General features: G+C 31.9%; 1 protein-coding gene across 3 annotated transcripts in view; it reads right to left on the bottom strand.

Annotated features, from left to right (window-relative positions):
- LOC6576619 (scavenger receptor class B member 1) overlaps positions 1-20,624 on the bottom strand; it is a 30,640-nt gene extending 10,016 nt beyond the window's left edge. The window contains exon 1 of one of the 3 annotated variants that reach the window (XM_015165277.3): positions 20,586-20,624. In XM_015165277.3, coding sequence (XP_015020763.1) covers positions 20,586-20,604 — 19 coding nt within the window. In that variant the 5' untranslated portion in view covers positions 20,605-20,624. Of the gene's footprint in view, positions 1-267; positions 416-6,840; positions 7,564-20,585 lie in introns of those variants that run through there. The other 2 variants (XM_002002572.4, XM_032729343.2) reach the window with 2 other exon arrangements.
- Positions 20,625-22,224: the final 1,600 nt, after the last annotated feature.

Here is a 22,224-nt window from a genome sequence, read left to right as displayed (position 1 = left end):
CTCAACCAGTTTGAAAGGGAATTTTCCCTTTCAGCCAATTGGTATTCTTTAGCCTTGCAGCCCTTTTTAATGATCATAAAAGAGCCATTAAAATACAAAAAAAATAAACCTTTTGTATCGAGATGCAGTAGATGCATCGAGATGTATGTACTATATAGTACCTCTGTAGGTAGGTATACAACTATCACATTCCTAACCACTCTAACCGCTAGTTTATGTCATATTGCTTGTTAATTACAGTTATTAGACAGTCTCTGATTAGCTTACACATCAATTGCCGGCGATTTTGTAATTGCTGAAAGTGACGCAGCTTCTCCAGCGAGAAGCGACGATGCGAATAGAGTGCGCCCAGAAAGTCCTTGAGCGACTGACGTCGCAACCGACGACGCACCACGGTCATAACGAGACTGTATAATCGATATGTATTAACTGTTCTCTAACTATATACACAATGTATACGAATATATACATAAATATATTCTTTTGTAATTAGATTTGATGTGTTCGCTGCAAAGTCAAAGCCAAACTAAATGGCGCTGAATTGTCATGGGTCCGATGTACCCTCGGCTACTTTCATTTCAAGTTCGGCACATTATTAATTGCTTTTGATGCGCTCACATAGGGTATAACCTAATTGGCATACAGTTTGTCGCATCTAATTCGATTTTCAGTAGTGTAGGAGACAATTATTATAAAACATTAAATATTTAATATTTTTAAAGAAAATGATTTGAATCGAAAATAAAAGTGAATAAGAATAAATATTACTAGAATTTAAGAAAAAATACTTGTAAAATTTGTAAAGAAGCTGAATAACATATTAGTTAAATTCAAGGAATTTTATGTGAAAACTTAAATATTCAAAAAAATCTGTTTAGCTAAGCTAAATAACTGTTAATTCAATCAAACATCTCAGTGAAATAAATGTCACATTTATGCAGCAGAAAAGTGAGCATATTTGCTGGTTCGGCTTGTTGTCTTGACGCCACTTCAAACGCTTCATCATTTTCAATTGGGGTTTAATCAATCGTTTTGTATGCACTGGCAGTACATGAGCTTTGTGGTTAGGTGCAAACGACAAAGCTATGAACAAAGAACGCTTGGCTATATAGAAAAACCGAAATCTTGATTTGCTTTGCTTCTGCTGTGCTCAAATTGAAAGTTGCCAAAAATAAAAAAACCGAATTAGATGCAAAAAAAAAAAAAAAAAACAAACCCTAGCACTGCATATTCAAATTATGTTGTTGATACGTTGTTTGTTTTTTGTTTGGTTACTTTGTTTGTTACTGAAAACAAAATTTATTTATAATTTTTTGGATGTGCGGCACGTTCGGCAGGTGCGCTTGCCACCCACAAAGATTTGGCAAAGAATTCGTGGGAATGAGCTATTGATTAGCAGTTGGAGCACGCAACGCACGCGTTCAACAGCAACAGCAACAACAACAACAACAACAGCCGGACAACAACGTGTGCTCGCGAAAACAAACGAAAAACAAACACATTTTCGAAGTGCTACCACGTTCGTGTCTTAAGTCTTTTGTTTGCTTATCAATAAATTTCGCCTGTCAACGCAGAGAAACGAAACCGAGTCAGAAAAGGAGGTGAAATAAACAAACTAATTCTTCAACAGCTACCTATGTTACATCATTTTTATTGGGGAACAGAAATAGGGGGCGTGGTAGGCAACACACTGTAAGAAAACTCTATAAAATGTTTGTTGTTTACTTTTTTCATTTCGATTCACCTTCTGATGTGATTTTCAATTAAGATTGCGTTGTATCTGTCGATCGATCACATAGCCTGTAGGGCAGGTTAATTCTTGTTAAACTAATCGTTAGCTGAATATTGGCATTGATTTATAGTTGTGTCTTATGGAGAACAATTGCGTTGCCAGCATTCGGAAACCTGATCTGATCTGAAACAACATGACGTCACTTGTTTGAAGAGGTGACTGACCAAATTGAAGTTTCAGTCGGGGCAAACTTTAACTCTATGTTATCTATGCTATCATATCGCAGACAGATCAGCCAATAAGCTAATCAATTGGGAATATCCCATAGAAAGTGCCTAAGTTGACATTTGCTTTGCATTTGCATTTGCATTTGCATTTCTATTTATTGTTAAGTTAACCCAATTATCTGTTTATGACACCCAACAAAAGATTCCATTTAGCTGCTTTACACACAGAACATCATGAATCACGATCAAAGTGCTAAGCGACTTTTGCTTAATATCGATGAATTGGCAAGTTTCGAGTGTTTTGAGCCGGCAACAGAGAAGGGGGAATTACTCGGGAATAGATCGTAATATTAATACGAAAAATATGCGAACAGCTTCTTTAGAGCATTTGGAATGTGGACAAGTGTACACAAATCTGACGCGAAAATTGATTACGCGATGATCGCAGCCGGACTGAGGGCACCCAAAAGGCGGGCCAAGCAATTACACATGCTGCACGTACTGTAAGCCGATTGCAACATTTCGCCTGTTGCAGCAACATGTTGCCAACAACATAACTGCAAGCAAACATTTTTAATGAGTTTTATTTGCTTTTTTTTATGTTATTTTTTCTCATTGAATCTTTTTTTTTTTTTTTTTTTGTGCAAAATGCATTAATCAAAAGAGAGGTAGGAGCTGACGCCTACTTGGGCTGCCCTCTGTTGCAAGAGCTGCATTCAAAACTATTTAAGTCCACTGGTGTGCATGATGTCTATGGCATGGCAGCCGAAAGGCATCAGACATTATGGCAACAACAACAATAACAGCTGGCTGACAATTCAACAGAATTACATTACAAAATATTTATAAATATTGATGATGATTGGGAACATGAGCAGCATATTTCATGAATGTCTTCATTTCAGTTTCAGCGCAAAAGTGACTCAAATGGAAAACTAACTTGAAACTGAATCAGGTCTTCAAATGAAAACTATGTATATAATTATTTAATTTTCTTTTTTTTTTTTAATTTATATCTTGTGTGTATTTAGAAAATGTCTGTTAAATTTGCATTAAACATTTTTTTTTTCGCACTTTAAAATATTTTTTTAATGTCCACATTATTTATATAAATAAATATTTTTAGTTTGTATATATTTCTATATTTCTTAGATTTCATTGAGATAATTATTATTTTTCATTATTAAACATTAATTGAGCAGTCTACAAATTTTTTATTCATTTAAATGTATAAACGCTTTTAATTTTTCAACTGATTTAGTTTATTTTATTTTTTGCTTAGTATTCTTCAAGCCTTAAGGAACCAATTTAGTTCTATTCATTTCGTATTTTATTAGGCATAAATTTAGCTACACAGACTACTTCTTAGATAAAAACTAATTTAGGCTCTAAAATTCTTGAACGATAAAAAAAAAACTTTTGTTAGTCGCAATCGCGGCTTTGAAACGCATATTGGCATGGAGAGTTATGCAAAGATATTGTCGGATTTGATTCATTCAAAATGTTGGATGAGCTAAATGGAATACGGCGAATTATAAGCAGATGCTTTAAACTAGTTTTGACACTCTAATGCGGGCTTACAAATAGCCAAAAATGAAGAAGAAGAAGCAACGATCTCCTGCCAAACTCGAAATCAACGCATCAGCAACGCGTGTTCAGCTTGATGCGAATTTTTTTCTTTCGATTTTGTTTTTAGTAAAATATATGGAATGCCAGTGGGTTGTGGCTTCTATTTATTTATTATCAGCAACAGTGAACCGCTTTTTTGCATAAATAATTTTTTGCACAAAAAAAAAAAAAAACTCAATTTGGAAATAAGCAGACATGCAAAACAACAACAAACAATAAATCTGAATAAAAATACATAAACGCTAACAATCCTGTTTGACCATGAGCAGGCACTTTTATTGTAATTATTTATTTATTTATTTTTATTATTTTTTATTTTTGCTTCTTTCAGTGTCGATGTTTTTCTTAAACACATGTCGCTATATAGGTATGTTGCTGTGTATGTATGTGTATGTGTGTATTTGACCGGCCACATTTGGGAGCAGTTTATACCGACCAACGCGCGAAACTTGTTCGGGCCAGAGAGGGGGTTTGACACCTAATGAATAACTGTGAAACAATCGATTTGCTAATTCCTCTGACAATGCTCTTTAATTTTGCTGCCTGGTTTGGGCACTTTTAATGAATGCCAATAAGCGCATGTACAGATCGTTCTTATAGTATTCCTATTTGAATTAAGTTTGAAAACACAAAATTTTGAAATGTTCTCAAATGTGTGTGTATGTGTGTGAGTGTGTGTATATGTGTAATATACATATTCATATTCTATCATCTATTCCTTTCAAACAATATTTGATTCTTATTTGAATAGTTTGAGAACTCGCTTTGAATGCGAAATGAACTATACATTGTTTTGATTTATGATACAATCATAAACAAATCACTTATTTATCAATAAGCCCGCCTTTCGTCTCTGTTTGTATTTTGGCGATTTTTGATTATTTTGTATTTTTATTTTTGTTTTGTTTTATTTTGCGCGTGGCTCTAATTAGAACTATCAATATGCTTAAACAGCTCACGTTGAGACTTTCACCTGTTCGGAGCTCTATTAACAACTTGATTTCTAGTTACCTTTACAACTGCCAGAGTTCAGACCGTTTAATTAGACGCCCAAACAAGCCAACAAATGTTTATTTATCACCTGCATGACTAATCAAGATAGCACTGTATTCGTCATATTTTGGCATTCACTGCAACATATTAATATGATGGTAACTGTAGATTGCTCAATATATCTGCATATTAGACAGATAAATTATTGCCAACCATTCTTGAACAAACACTTTAAGCACTTCAACTTTTTCACTTGTAATTCAATTTCTCAACATTTTGTTTGTAATACTTAAAAATATTTTAATTTCAATTTGATTTATTTATGGCAACAAGACTGTGCATAAAAATAAACATTGAATTACTAAAAGATTTAATTTGTATATATAATTTATTGTGTTTAAATAAGATTGTGTGTACAAATATTTTTGAATTATTACTGAAAGATTTGTTGTAAGATTTATAAAAGTTTAAAATTTTATTTATAGTAATGAGATTTTCTCTCAAAATAATTATGTCAAAAAACATTCACACAGTAAATTAATGTGTCTCCTAATAAAAAATCTAATAAATATTTTTAAATTTATATATAGGTATGTATGTTTTTAAGACAATTTGCAGCTTAAACAAAAATATAGAAAATCGAATTTTTTACACTACAAAATATTTTTTTTTTTAATTTTTTTTTTTTTTTCAACTAAAATCTTTAAATAAAATATTCAATCACTTTTTTCAAATTTAAATTCACTATTTCATAATATTTTTTTTAAGCAAAACAGAATCTAATAGATCACTGCTTTTCATGTACTACAAATATATATAAAAAAATTTCTATCACTTCTATTATAGTTCTCCAAATATTGATATTCCACATTTATTTATTTTCCATTTAGCTCGATCTAACATTTCATTTTCTTTGCACTCACAATTCACATATGCGAAAACATTTAATATTTTATAGGTTTATTATAAGTTATATTTGTTAATATTTTTTTTTTTTTTTTTTAAATTTAATTTTTTTTTTTTTTTCATTCGATTACTCAAAATTTTATTGCCAACATTTATAAGGAAGTAAATAATCAACTAATTGTGTTTAAGTGTTTTTTGTTTCTATTTGTTTTTTTAGTTTTATTTTTTTTTTATTTTTAACTCTTTGCAACGTATTCTGATGTACAATATTTGTTTATTTTTATTTGAGAAGCTACTACAACGTAAATATATATATGTATATATATAATAACATGCTCAAGAAGAGCTTCTGCTGATTTTTTGACAACGTCTTCGTAGATATCTTCCACTTTTCGCTTAATCTACTGTGTAAATAAGCCAACGATAAATGTGCGAATTCGTGTTGTTCTTGACTTTTGAAAGAAACGCGCGCGAGTTTTTCAGCGTATTTTCAGCATATATAATGATATATACATATTATATACATACATAGGTAAATATATATGGCTCAATGAAGGTGACGACAAAAATGTTATCTAGAGGTCACAATGTGGGGAATAGAAGCCGTTACTTCTCAACTACCTCGAATGCAATTGCTGAAAGTCGCGCGCGTTTTAAAACGCTCGCTAGCCGCGCGGCAACTGCAACAAACACAAACTTGTATTGCCCGCTTGGCTCGGCTTCTAGGCTTTTATGGCAAGCATATGGTCAAGTTCAGGGTCAAAACGTTGCCTGGCCAGATCGCGTGCACTGGCCAAGTGCGAGACGCGTTTTGGGCGCGTTTTGCTTTACGATGCTATCTATTGGAGGCGACGAGGACTACCACGAAATTATGGCCAAAGACTTTTGAAACCAAAAGATGAATAGAAAACTGTGTCAGTGTCAAAGAGTTGCTTATTTAATCAACAGCGAGTAGATAAAAAAAAAAAAAAATACTACACCAACAAAACATAAAGTGCTATGTTAAACAGCATCGAGATATTTGTTCCGTATGGCGTTTTTGTGTGACGCGCTTTTAAACGCGGCAGCAAAATTTTCATAATTAATGCAGACCAAAGCGAAGCGACAAAAGATGCGTTCAGCCGGTTTTATTTTTTCGTTTTTTTTTTTTTTTTTAAATTTTTTTTCTATTTTTGGTAATCGATTGATGATTGATGAATATTATAATTTTTTTTTTGGAATCTTCGAGAAGCTCTCAGACGTTAAATACTTTTGCACTTTATCTCATAATTATTTAAACACTTTTTCGATTGGATTAAGTTATTGGTGTGTGTGTGTGTGCGTGTTTTTTGTTTGTTTATTGTCTGAACTTACGTGTGGGCGAGCGTGCATTGTGCTTGCCAGGTTGCCGCTCATCGAAGAAGCTGCCCAATATGTCCATGGGCTTCATGGAGCGATTTGCCTTGAGGCTCTTGCGGCGCTGGGCGCGCTGTAGCGCCGCCAACGCCGCTGCGGCTGCAACAGAATCGATCTCTGGCAAGGATGTGGCAGCAGCTGCAGCTGCAGCTGAAGTTTGGATTGGTTTCTGCACTGTGGCGACGACGGCGGCGGCTGCGGCTGCGTTTGTTGCCCCCTGATTGGGCAGATTCGCATTCACGCCCGCCTCCTCGTCGCTGACACAGACGGCACTATAGCGACGCGAGAACATTTTACCAAAGTCCTTCATAATGTTTGCATAGGCATATAAATAGCATAAATTGTTTATAGATCTCGTACACTTTTGGTACACTTCAAACACTTGGTTTGTGTTGTTTTTCTTTCGCTTTGTTTTTCTTTTTAAATTCTTGTTAATTCTTGTTTCGGCTTTTGGCACTTAAAAACTTTATTGCTTTTGCTGCATTAGCTCCTTGGGGATCAATTACCACTTGCTTGATTGCTTGTTTGCTTGCTTAATATGTATATATATACTAACTTTAAATAACATTTATAGACTTGTTTTGCATTTGATATCTTAATTCTTTCTATGTGGTGTCCCAGCTGGTTGTTGGCCAAAGCGCGTATGCGTCCGTTCGCTGGCGTTGCTCGCTTATGAATGAAAACCCGGACGTGCGATCGCCGCACCAGGTAAAGTTACGGCTAAAAGTTTCTGATTTTTTTTCTTTTTTCTCGTCTTGAATTTTGTATTTGATTTGATTTTTGCTTTGCCTTTTCGTTTTGCAGTGCGAGTTTTTTAGTACGAACGTTTACCTGTCCGCCAACTACAAATAGTAGTTGCGTTTCGTTCTCTCACGCGCTCGCTCTTTGCTCTAGGTTGTGAGTGCTCTTGCTCTCGCTCTCTCTCTCTCTCTCTCTGTCTCTGTGTGTGTGCTGGTGCTGGTGTTACGTTACGTTAGCATTGGCGCTTTACGTTACGCGACAGATCACGTTTAGCACGCGCTCAGCTGTTGCTCTTGCTGTGTTTGTTGTGAGCCGGTCTGCTGAGGCGGCAACGGCGGCGGCGACGGTGGAGGCGGCAACGGCAACGGCAACGGCAACGGCAACGGCGACGGCGACTGCCTTAGCTGCGGCTTCTTTAGCTTTAGCTACGCTGCTGATCTAAAGCCCGAAATTGTTGTAAACCAGTTTTTGCAGTTCCACTTGCGCCGTTTCGCGCATTTTGGGGAAATACCATTGGCTGGCACCGCAAAGGCACACATTACTCATACGGCGCGTGGTACACCACTACAACAGCTGTTGCTGTTGCTGTTGCTGTAGCAACTCCATCAGCAATCAGCATCATTATTATGGAAAACTTTAAGATATTTTTCAATGCGCACTTTGCGCCATCAGCGAAATACGCATTTTGAATCGAGTTTGTGTCGCCTGTAACTCAACAACAATAACAACAACAACAACAGCAACAGCATCGCTCGACAGTCGGCAGACACCGTGTTTTATATTTTTTCTTGTTGTGGCTTTTGTTGTTATTCGCTTTTTGGTTTTGTTGTATATTTTGTATTTTTGTATTTTTATTATTTTTTATCTTGGGGCATTCACTAAAAACCCAATCACCTTCAATTTTGCATGCAAGCGTCAACATTTTTTTTTTCTTTTTCGTATTTCTTATGTCTTATTTTGGTCATTTTGATTTTTGTTAAGAGTTCAAGTCTTTTTTTTTCGTATGGTTTACCTCGCCGTTTAGAAATTTCTCGAACGGTTGATGTCGCTAATAACACGCGAATATAGTCAAGTTATTAATTTGGTTTCAATCATAAACACGCCCATGCGAACTGCTACTCTTGGCTAATACTTAAGTGGCATATTTGCATTGCTATTTGCGCTTGAAAGGAGGCACGGCATGGCATATCTATATATAAGCTTGATTGAGGGTTTCCAGAGATCTTAGAGTTAGCTAATAGAACACTGACTGTGCAAAATCTAAACAAATCGAAAACAAATCAGGCGATGCTTCCTGTTGTCGCAATACTTCATGCCTAATAACAGTCGATAACAACTTGACAAAGTACACTGAATGTGGGAATTTTCTGTAATCAATTCTATTCGTCTGATAATGTAACAGAAAAATATGGAAATGACTTGGACAACTTTTATCAGAGAAATATGCAAAACTAAAACGAAAAACAAGTTCTTAAACGTTATTAAATATAGATTTCGGGTTTTTGAGGCAGAGTGAAGAAAATTTATTTAAATGAATCAGAAATATTCAGATATATAGAAACTTGATCTTGTCTCGGATGTGTTTCTCAGTAAATATTAATATATTGTATTTATTTGTTGCATACTTTTCAGGAAACTGTTGACTTCTAATATTAAATATTGCTGCAGATAGGCAGAAATACTGAGCAAGAATTTAGATGCGCATTTAGCTCGCTTAGAGGAATTCTCATTTAATTTGACCAGAATAGAGAACATTAGAGTCTAAGAATGTGAATAATAAAATGTTGTATAATAATCTTAGAATATTCAAGTCTGGATCACCTATCAGTAGCTCAAATATAAAGCTAAATAGATAGGAGATATATAATAATAATGCAAAATAATAAAGTGCAACAAGTCACAAACCAAGGATAATATTCAATTGTAAATTATAATATGGAAGATAACATAGAATAAGATTTAATTATAATTAAAAATATCAAGCAAATAAATAAAATTAAGAAAAAAATAAAAGAAGCAAATTGAAGAAAACGAAATATACAAATATTCTCTCAAATAATAAATATTAAACTTTGCTGATAATAAGAATGTATTCAGCAAAATCAAATATACAATAAGACTTATGTATACGAGAATTATCACCATCATCATAGGCAACTCATATCTCATGTTGAAGACGTTCTCTTATATATGTACATATATCATAATTATATTATGATATGTGCGTAATTAGAATATGATATATGCAATATATGTTTAACTATAAGAAATTATAGAATATAATACACTATCACTATCGTATGCTCCCATTTTACGCCGTGGGAAGCAATAGCAGTGGACATAAATTCTGAGATTAGAACTGATATTGATGATCCGAGCAGCTTTCTCATCTGAATGCAGCATAGATCGCTGTAGTTTAGTCAATGTTAAGCTCAGCTGATAATGATAATGATAATGACATTGAATTTGTTTTAGGTGAAAATACTGTATGCGCTGTCAGCCAGGTCGTCACCCTGACCGCTGTATCACACTGATTTTGCTGCTAACCGACTGAAAAGAAACATTTCTTTCTCTCTCTCTCTCTCTATCTCTCTCACTCTCGCTCTCTCGCCTGTTTCCTACCTCGTAGCTAAGTGTTATCCCGCCTGAATCTTCAAGGTGAAGGCCTTCCACTTGCTCTAACTGAGCACGGTCTACAGTGCTACTGCTTTAATGACAATGATAATAAAATAAACAATGATAGCGACAATGATAATGATATTTATGAAAATGATAATGTAAATGTTTATTTTAATGTTAATGTTAATGGTAATGTTAATTATATACCCAAACCTTATCTACTCTTAAAGTGCAATAAAATCATGATTTCATTCACTTGTTTTTATATTTATAAACATATTTAAATTGCTAAAAACAGTGAAATCAGCCAGATCTAATTGCTTGAATTAAATTCGCAATTAAAAACTTTCCGGCAGTTGTTCAAGTATATCTAACGCCCATTCTGAAAATCCGTCAATCGATTAGAGTATAAAAAATGCATTTTGAATGTCAGCAAAAATATCTATATATAAATTGCATTACAGTACAGTTATTGAATGTCGGCGAATGCAATTTTCGCTTGCATGCAAAATAATGTCATTGAACTTGACGTTGCATTTTCCAAACTTTAATTATTATTATGATTTTTTTTTTTTTCTAATTTACATATATGCGACATTTTGCTAATTTCTTTTATCAAAATTTCGTATCTATTTTATATTATTGATATTGTGTTTTTTTTTTTTTTTTTTTTTTTTGTATGTCTGCGCATGGGGATGCTTTATCAGTTTCCGCATTAACAATTCATTTGCCGTTAATCTTTGACTCATTGGGGCAACAATGGCAACAAGCTAACTTTTGTTAAAAGCACCCAAAGAGATGTCAACTCATTCCCATTGTACGCCTAGCCAGATGACCTTGCCAAAGGCCGCTGAACTCACACTTTGACACAACAACGATACAGAATATACGGACAGAAAAGAGACACCAAACACACACAAAAAAAAAACCTTTCAATATACGTATAAAAATAAATAAAACAAAATGTTTGGAAACGGTTTTTTTTTTTTTTTTTTTTTTGTAGATGTTGGATCTGGTGAATACCCTGCTTATGAATACCCTGCAATTGGCAATCTGATATCTCTCTCGAATGTTCGTTGTTCAATAATTTCCCACGCTCAAAATAATTATAGCCTCTCTATGTAATTCTCATATATTCAAGTACAATTGCGCTTTGATTATATGTTAACTGCAATTTTAATAACTTGTATTTGTGTATAATTAATATATTAATAGTCATGTTTACATACTTAAAAAAAAATCAATTTGATTTATTTTGTATAATGGAAATTTATTGATTTCCGTATTTGAATCGCGAGATATCGTAAAATTTTGAAAAACTTTTTTTTTTATATAATGGGCTCAATATAATTGGCGTAATTTCCTAGAGTTGTTTACAATTTAACAACTCTTACCCTAGACGCAGTCATTAGCGTTAGGCAAACTTCAAAATGCAATCTGTTATTGATAGGAACTGGCGCTAATTGGCCAATGGATTGGCCAGTTGGTGAGGCCAGATCGCAATAGATCCGCACGTCAATTCTGTAATTAGCGCACTTGCTGGCTAATTCGCACTTGGTCATCATAGTTAAGGTTTTCACTTTGATTAATTGCAAATTACATGCGAGCTGAGTCGAGTAGAGCCGTGTAGTATGCGAGAATGCATCATCGAGCGGGTTCAGTTTGGGGTCATCGGTTATTAGCAATTCGATGAACATCAAACATACTAGCTGATATATATCATATATCCATATATATATATATATATATATATATATACTATATATCCATTACAATTTGCCAGCTACGGCCCAGAAACAATGGCTTCTGGAACTCCGAAATTGTGTGTCGCAATTCACTTTTTGAGCTTTCGGCTCATGTTTTATGGATGGCCAATGAGACTTTGCCATCAATAAGCAATAGTTGCCCAGGTTTAGTTCGGTTTAGCGGCCCAAGTAAAATACGAAAAAAAAAAAAAAAATTCCATTTAATTCGGGCACGAAAATAGACAAAAGTTCAATTGTTCATTTGAAAGTGTTAAACAGACAAGTGCAATTTAAATTGGGACACAGCTGACAAAAAAAAATAAAATAAATACAAATAAAATGTTGAAGAACAGCAAAAAGAAAATAGTGATATATATATGTACATATATTATGTAATTTTATATATCATTTAAGGTTACTTTCTATATACAGAATATTTGTACAAAAACTTGTCATTATTTCCAAAAAGCAACAGCAAATTGGGTTAACCAGAAATGTTTAAGATTATTTGATAATGTTATATATATCTATTATATCATTTTTATGGCAGACTCTTATATTTATTTCAGGCATTCATAACAGAAGTCAAATCTAACTTCAGCAAAGTATGTCCACATAAAATCCATCGTAATTACAGCCAATTGGCTTTCTTTGGCTTTGCTGCTTGAATCTGGTTTTGGACATTAAATAAGTCAGGTTTTTAAAACTTGGTCTGTTAGTTATACAAGAGTATTTTGGATTTTGTGCCAGATTTTTTTTTTTTTTTTTTTGGCTTAGTTTGTTGTTGTTTATTTTTAAAGCATTTTTTTTTTAGTAATAACAACAAAATATAACAAAGTCTTTAGCAAAAGTTTTATATATACACTCAGTCATTCTAATTTCAAGATGTTTTTACGGGTCTCCCTTAATTTTTATGTATTTGCTTTAAAGCTGCGAAATTGTTGTCTTGAAGCGGGTTTTGTTAAAAGCTGTTCTAGTATCAAAAAATTGGTTTACTCAACTGCTTTTATAATATATAATGAGAATATTGATGATATATAAATAGAATTGCGCAGAATATTTATTGCTACACAAAAAATGCAACAACTTTGTGATTATTTAATAAATTAAACACAAATAATTTTAAATATACATTTTTTTATTTTTGATTAAATTTAAGCTTTTGTTAAGTATAAAAGAAATCAATTAGATTAGATAATTGAGTATTCTAAAGAAACTATAGAAATCAAATAATATTAATAATAACGGTAGATAACGAATTTTAGATTTAAACTAAACATATTTTACACATGATTTACTATGCAAAAATTAAATGAACATTTTGAAGAAAATTCTAAACAAAATATATATATATTTTAAATTTAAATACTATAAATAAATTTAATTTATTTACTTGAACATCAATTTACTAAATCAAGGTACATTTAATAAATATTATGTATAACACTTATGCAATTAATGTTTAATGTTTAATTATGTTTTTAATTATTAACAATTTCTGTAAAACTTTGTAAAACCTTGCATATATTGTCTGCCTAATAATTCTGTCCCAAGAAAAAACTATTTCAACAAATAAGAATTCTATATAATAATATATATAATAAATAATTCTAATTCACGCAACTTTCAGAATTCCTCAGCAATCTCCTGGTACATTTATCATTTTCTATATTCTAAACTTTTAGCTGAATCAGCAATGCGATTTGCGTGAAGATCTTTATGATTTGCATTCGAGAGAACTTGTTTGCCAATTGTCTGTTTGATTTATGATTGAAGCAAGTCAACGATGAGTTGACAATAACGATAATGATGGTGGTTATGATGATATGATATAGGGAATTTTGATGTAATACCTATAAGAGTTCGAACTTTGTGCAATGCAATAAACATAGGTAGTTAATAACAGCTAATTTGTTGTTACAATCATGCATTCCATATATATGTATATAATGATAAAGTACGAGAGTGAGAGAGTGGGAGAGAGAAAGAAAGAGAGAGAGAGGTATATGGTAAAATATCAATGTTAACCTTTTCATTGTTCACACGTGTTGCTAATCCAACTGTGAATCGACGTCAATTGCAATTATCGATCGACTGACGTTCGATTTTCTATATCGATTCTGGATTTCCTCATGTCGGGTAATTAGAAAAACAAATCTGACATTGTTGTCAGTCGGTGATTTTTTTTTCTATGTCGTTCTTTGACAAGTCCAAGTTGAACTTTAAGTGATATGTATAGAAATAGTAATATGATGACTAAAACTGTTCCGGTTTGATGTTGCTGTAACTCCCCGTCTCAGCCTGACTATGCGTAATGGCTGATCTAAAATATATTTTATGCTAAATATATGTAAGTATAACAGTTACAGGGACAACAGCTTTTATCTTAAACTATTTCATGGGGCTAATTAGTCAGCCCGATTTCACGTGCTCTTGTAACCTTCAATATAAATGTCGAACGTATCATGTCCATGCAATTGTATTTTAATTGATTTAACTCAGCTGGCATGTTTACACAGACTCACATAAAGAGATATCTCATAATAACTGCTTTGTCATGCCGGTGCGAAAGAACCTGAGCCCAGATACGGGCTTAAGAAACAACTGAATTTTATATCGGGGGTATGGTTGACTATGGAATGCCCTGTTGGTCTGAATAGTTGTAAAGAAAAACTTTTTAATTTTTTTTAAATTTTATTTATTTATTTTATTTTGTTTATTAAAACCATACGGAGAGCTCCAGTAACCCGTTTGCGAGCTTATTATGGAAAAAAAAAACTATTTTCATAAAAATATCATGCGCATGTACTGCATGTAAAAATTTGAAGAAAATAAAATAAACGGCAATAATGAATTGAAAAAAAAAAGGTCAAATATTAATATTAAATTTTACTAGTTGATATAGATTGGAATTGTAATAAAAAATAATATTTTTAATGTAACTATGTAAAAACAAAGGAAAATCCATTTAAAAGATATTGTTGAATGAATCTTGGTAATATTATTATGTCAAAGGGTATTTTATTATCAGCTAACCCTGTGTGATCATAGACTTGTTTTTTTCCATTCTTCTAGAAACATTGTATAATTGGGTAATCAGAGAAAAAAAATAAACAAACCACAACAACAACAATGAATAATATTAGCAACGACAAATTGCATTGGTATTTCACAAAATACGCCAAATTTTCATTTGAAGCTTGTTCGATGAATTCCTCTCTATTTATAATGTTTTGTATATATTTAATATTTTTTTATTTTTTATTTATTTATTTATTTTTTTTTTTTTTTTGACTTGGTTTTTTTTTTTTTTTTTTACCTCATCAGATCGGACTCTGACCGGGCAGATCTCATCGCCGGCGTCATGAGCCATTCGACTCTGATGAGTCAGCGATTTCTGTCAACAGTTCCGAACGTGGTTTTTGCATTTGTAATTTGAGGTTGATTTGCCATTTATAAGTGGCTCGTGCAAAGAATTTTGACTTATTGGATTAGCAATTTAATAAATATTTGGAAATAATTCAAAGAGTAACCTATATAAACATATATGACATACGTGTTTCGTAATATTGTATATCTTTATATGAACATCAACAAATTTAGATGAAACCATTAAAAAGTTTGGCCAATCATCTTTTATAAAAACTGAAAGTTTTGTGCAACAGATGATTAATGATCACTTAATTTAAGCTCATTTGTGAACTTAAAAGAAAACCTCATAAAATAAGTGCAGTCAGCAAATGAGAGATTAATGATCTTTAAGCAGTAACTCAAAAATACAAAAGTATATTTCAGAAATCTGCTTCAGTTCCAGGTAATGTAATGAACAAAAGAAGAAGAAGACTGCAGAGTAGCTGTACCTTGAAGAGCGGATTACAATGCGAAGGGAATGAAGAATTAAAATAAATAGATACAACAAAATATAAATACTCTAGTCGATAAGTTTGTTGACAAAATTAAATTTACGTATTGATGGGTTTAATTAGAATATGGTGTAATACTAAATTTTGGCATTTTAAATACCAAATGGGGATCTCGCAGTAAGTTTTAATTATTATTTTCAGGGCATGGTATAAGTATTTTGACAACTAAGAAAATAGATCTGAATTTTTTTAAAGAAAATTATTATTTGCACGAAATAAATTTTGTTATCTAGAATAATTTCATTTAACATGATATTTATAATTTTTTTTCGAATAATATACAAACATGCACTTTACTTGTGATTTATCTGAACAGATTTGGCTAAATTACTTTTACTACTAAAACTATAATTTAAAATAAACTAATAATTTAAAATAAAATAATTTTAAAATCAACGATTATTATTAACAATTAATCTGACAACTCAAATTATTAAGGACACAATCATTTTATTTTTAATTCAAGTGTTAAACAATTGGAATATTATTCAATTTCACTGAATGACATTTATTTTAAATTCTTAATTAATTGAACTAAGGTTATACACTGCCACGTGTGTGAACTGTAATTTGTTACGAAATATATTGGAGTTATGAATATGGATATGAAATATGAACAAGCTCTGAGATTCCTTTGCCAAAATTAAAAATTTCAATAAGAAAATAAGAAAAAAAAAAAAAAAAAAAAACGACGCAAATCTGAAACACAAATGTGAGAAAGCTCCACACATAAACGAGCTTTAAACGAAAATTTCGGCAGCTAATCATGAATTGGCACAAAATGAGCTGGACTCGGGAAACGGGCGCTACTGGTTTTACATACATACATACATGTATTTTTGCATATACATACACATATACATACATATATATACATATATACTTTGTTTTTTTTTTCTTCTTGAATTAATTTGGCTGCGTCGCAAAAAAAAAATTAAAAACAAAAACTTTGATGAGTTAGCAACCAAAACAAAGATTAAATAAATGAAGTTACATACAAAAATCATGATGTGTATGTATGTATAGCACACTATACATATGCATACAGACCCATATACATGTTTGTATGTATGTTTGTGCCAGACGAACCCCGAAACCTTGTAACACTTTTATCAACATCATCGTCAACGTCGCCGTTTCCACCGTCATCGAATTTCTCATTAACAAAATAAATGTTTTCCATACACTTGCTCCATAGACAGGTAATACTATGGCTTATAAATCTATCAGTTTTTATGCACGCCCAAGTTCAAGTTCAGCCTCAAGTACAAAGGCTTACAGTGTATACCTTCTCCCTCCCTCTCTCTCTCTCTTCTTCCAAGTCTCTCTTGCTTGCTCTCTCTCTCTCTCTCAATTACGACAACAATCAAAATTTTATTGAATGCTCAACATGCAATTTACAAGCAATTAAAATCACATAACCAATCATAAACGTATATATATATAATTAACTGTAGTAAAATATAAGCGCAAAAATACAACAAATATATGTTTGACATAATGAAGACATTTATCTGAGTTAAGGGCGTGCGAAGTCATAAAAATAAACACGAAAAAACAAAATCATTAACTAAATCTAGAAATCTGATCTAATTATATGGGCTGAACGCTGATGCCGGCCCATTAACATTTTAACACATTAGTCACACGAATTAAGTAAGACGTTAAATTAGCATAAAACTATAGAGAATGACAACCAAAAAAACTATATGTTTCCATATTATTGTTTAATCACATACATATATCATGTAAAACGAGAAAGTAAATGTTTGAAGTCAACGAACTATTTTAGAGCAGCTGAATTTGTTGGGGTTTGAGCTAAAGTGTATTTAGTATAGATAGACAGATAGAGATTACGTACTACTACTGGCCGCTTCGATGCGGGCCAATATTGTCAGACCTTAAGATATTTTTACTATTTTACAATCAAACACGAGTGGATTCACATTTTGTCTATACTATTTTACAACAGATCTTAACAATGACGGTTTTAGGAAACAAAGATATTATAGTATGTATTCATAGTATAGATGAATATGTAATCAACCAATTGTTTGGCATGATTTATGTAGCTGTAAAACTGTTAAGGATAAAGCAATTAATAATTCTTCAGTATGATATATATGATATACATATATCAATATCATAGATCATCTTCAATATAATATATTTTCTGTTTTCAGTTGTCCCCATGCTAACTTTCAAGTGTAGAGTCTAGATAATAGAGGCCTATATCATCTATAGTACTTCACTACTTATCATGCCCCCTATTGCAAAAATCGTAGTACTTTGTAACAAGTTTCAGCTTTAACAATGGCGAAAGTGGCTTGCATTTATACGAGGAGCCAATACACTCTTTTCAGTTGCAGTTCCTTGAGAAAATATAAACGTTAGGCGTTTGGCTCATAAAAAAAAATAGTTTACATTCTAAATGTAGATCTTTCACAAATATCAATATGTATTGAATCTAATAAAAAGAAAGTCTGCAATGACTTTTTTCATTGGTATGGCTTCAAACGAGTATTGAAATATATAAAATCTATTTAATTTTTAATTTTAAATTAACAGAAAAATTTGTTGAAAAAACCCCATATTATGGTGATTATTTTGGTGATATTAAGACTTCAATTTAAAATATAAATTTTTAAAAATTTGTTTCCCCCTTAAAATAATGACATTTTTAAACACATCAAGTGTCTTAAAATAATTATAAATAATTGCTCGATCCTAAGTTCTCTTTGTAGCTTTGTAGTGTTGTTAATTAGATAAGCTTGTTATTTATAGTTTTCCTGTTTAATGGATTTTATTTTACTAATTCTAAGCCCCAGAAACATGAGATTATCTGAAATGTAATTTGTTGCCAAGTAATAATTTTCCAAATCTGTACATTTTATGAGCACACAAAAGTCCAATTGGCCACGGTAGTTAACACCTTGTTAACTGACATTGCCAACCAAATTAAATGTTTTTATACTCATTCACAGAAGAGAAATGGGTATATTGGTTTATCTGTGCGATCTGTTCATCTGTCCTCGTGAATGAAAACCAATTCATTGATATTAATGTGAAAGACCCGAAATATGTTACTTATATTCGTATATACTCTACTAGTTGTAGATCCCGATCCGCCTTCTAAGGGCATGTCAAATCAGTAAATGCATTTACGGGTATCGCAGACCATAGTAGTTGAAGTACTAGAGAGTTGAAATTGCTGCTATTAAATTGCACAAAAATAATATGTATGTACCAATCGATCAAATCTTGATTTATATCTCTGAAATTTCTAGCTCCACAAAATAATTTATTGCACCTTCCGTCTCGTCTCGTTTGCATATAAAGTAAAAATTAATATATATTTTTAAGTACCTCTTTTAGCATTATTGATTTGTGAAGAGCGATCAGGCAGACGCCGTGTTTACATTGAGTGTCGCGATTTATTTTGTGAATTCAGTTTGACAGCTTTGATTGATGCATTCAGCTCGTTTCAATGTATTTAAATAAATTGAATATATATTTAAACATGTATCACTGTATTTTTTCGGGTTAACTTGGGTCAGCACTGATACGTGTTATACAACTGCATCAACGCGCAGAAATTGAGACTGTTAGATGGCTTTGAGATCAATGCACTGATAGATTTTTATTAATGGATTTTTAATAACTATAATTGGAAATCAATAAAATTAAAATAATGATTATTTAAAGGGGGAAAAAAAATTAAAATAAATATTGTCGCAAAAGATAGTAGGATTCGAAATATATACATATAATAATTTTTGTTAGCTAGGTTCTATATTTACGGAATGACCAACAATTCTAAATTGATTTATAAAGTGTTTTATTTCTATTATATATAAAACACATGTTTCTGATAAGGTTTTTACGAGAAAGCAACGTGACTTTTATGTATATATTATACATAATATATAATCATAAAAATATTATCACTAAAATTATAATAATATATATATTCGCCAGACGTAAACATATAAATTCCTCCGACAATAAAGTCGAAATAAAATGTGACCTTCTCAAGCCTAAGCCTAGGAGTAGAGTCCAGATCTTTGTTAACTTTCACAAAAGATGTATAAATTGATGGCTCCTGAAGGTCACAATGCACTTTTAAAGTAAGCGAAAGAGAAAGAAACCAAGAAAAATATTCCCGTTGGGGACTTCAACTATCACGGTTTCTGAGATTACTGAGAGGACTCTTTCCGATTTGACGTGCCCCTATAAGTCAAAGGCATACACAAGTACATTTTCCAATATTCAAAGCTCTAGCTACAATAGGTTTGCACTCCTGCGAACATTGCACAAAACCAATATACCTCTTTCACTGTCGTGAATGAGTATTAAACCCAAGAGCGTAGAAGCCTGCATAACAGATTAGCGAAGCCACAAAATACTTGTAAATAATATAAATTATATATGTCGCACAAAATTCATAAGTATAAAATCAATCAACACAAAACGAATTGAAGAATTGATGTTTTCTTTTTCATTGATTTTAGTTATATTATTTATATATAAATATATTATATTATTTATAAATAAATATATTATATTATTTATATTTTATATAAGCATATATCAAAATTTCAGGCACAAAGGAACTTTTCATATATTAATTTGTGTTCACAATATACATATATATAAAAGCTACATTTGTACTTACTTTTCGGTCTTGAAAACATTTTCGTCGAATTTGTGTATTATTTAATTTTATTAAATATTTCGAATGTGTTCTTTACTTAATATATATATATGTTTTCCACTTGCACTGACAACGCTAGATTGTATTATAGTCTCATCGCAGGAGCAATTTCAGATAATGCGGAAATTCAGCCTAAAAAACTGTCTATATCAGCTGGCAACTGCCAGCGATCGAATGAATTTTAATTTAAATGAACCAGAGCACAACCCAATGATTGAAATGTTTTATGTGCTATATATAACAATATTAAGCGATCTATATTGTATGCATGCCAGATTATACATATAAGAGTACATGTGCATAATCTACATTCGAAAAAAAAGAGCTTTTGGAGCATCCAACTGGAACGTCATAAGTCTTATCAGAGTCGAGAGCACTCGAAGCAGACTGGCAATCAGACATCCACAGACAGACAGACACAGGTGGCAGCCTTTAGGGTTTTTTTTTTTTTTTTTTTTTTTTGGCTGTCAGCTAGGCCAACAGCTGCTCAGGTTGGTAACGAAAAGACCTTTTTCAATTTACCACATGGCGAACCCAAATTGGGTCAGTTATAGTTGTTGGTAGTAATCAGCTTATTGCAGTTTTGTATTCAATTGGTTCCTTTGTGTCACGCCGCTGAGCGAGCATTAAGTCGAGACGCTCGTTCGTTGGTCTAATTAGCCGAAGCCCTGAACTATATTTTACACTGATTTATATGTGCGTACATATACGGAACAAATGTATTTATATAGCAAGTCTTTTGATTTAGCACCGCACACTTTTCTATTTTGCCTTTCGATGGAGGAGCTCGATGAGCGCGACTAAGCTTAAGCGAAACGAAATCTCTAATCAAAATAAAATACCCAGCTGAAGAAGTCGTTGAACGTAGCGACACAACAAGGAAGGCAGCAAATACAATACAAGAAGAAACACACACACACACACACACCCACGCACTCCCATGCATATATCCACACATACTCATACACACTCATATGAGGACTGGAAGCTGGAAAGTCCGATAGCGGAGATCAGCAAAAGAGCGTGTGCCCACAGCTGCGCAGCACATATCAAAGAAGTAACTGTAAATATGTCGCATTTGGCTCAACATTCCAATGGAAGGCACAAAAATTGCCTGTCTAATCCAGGAGGTAATATATGCTGACTAACGAATTCCCTCTCTATGAAATTGCTCATGCTCTGTTGGAGAAAATAATTTAAATTAAATAATTATTAATGGAGATCATATTCAAAATATATTTTATTATTTTAAATATGGTTTGTTTTATTATTATTATTATTGTGTTGTTTTAATAAACATACATATGTTGTTGTTGTTATTATTAAAACTCTTTAAGTTTAAAATAAATTTCGTAAGCATATATATATTAAAAAAAAATAATAATAATAATAATATCAAGTGCATATTTGTCAAATATATAGATATTAAATATATGTATTATTATTTATATATTTTTTTTTCTATTTGTTTAATTTATACAAACAATTTAAAAAATATATATAAATATTTAATATGCATATATATAATTTATAATTTAGTTTTTAATATATAAAATTAATTTTAAAAATATTCTATATGCCCAATAAATTTGATACAAAG

The sequence above is a fragment of the Drosophila mojavensis genome, unplaced genomic scaffold (genome assembly GCF_018153725.1).
Source record: "Drosophila mojavensis isolate 15081-1352.22 unplaced genomic scaffold, ASM1815372v1 contig_36, whole genome shotgun sequence".
NCBI lineage: Eukaryota > Metazoa > Arthropoda > Insecta > Diptera > Drosophilidae > Drosophila > Drosophila mojavensis.
Note: the sequence above shows the minus strand (reverse complement) of the source record. Positions and strands in the feature narration are given on the sequence as shown.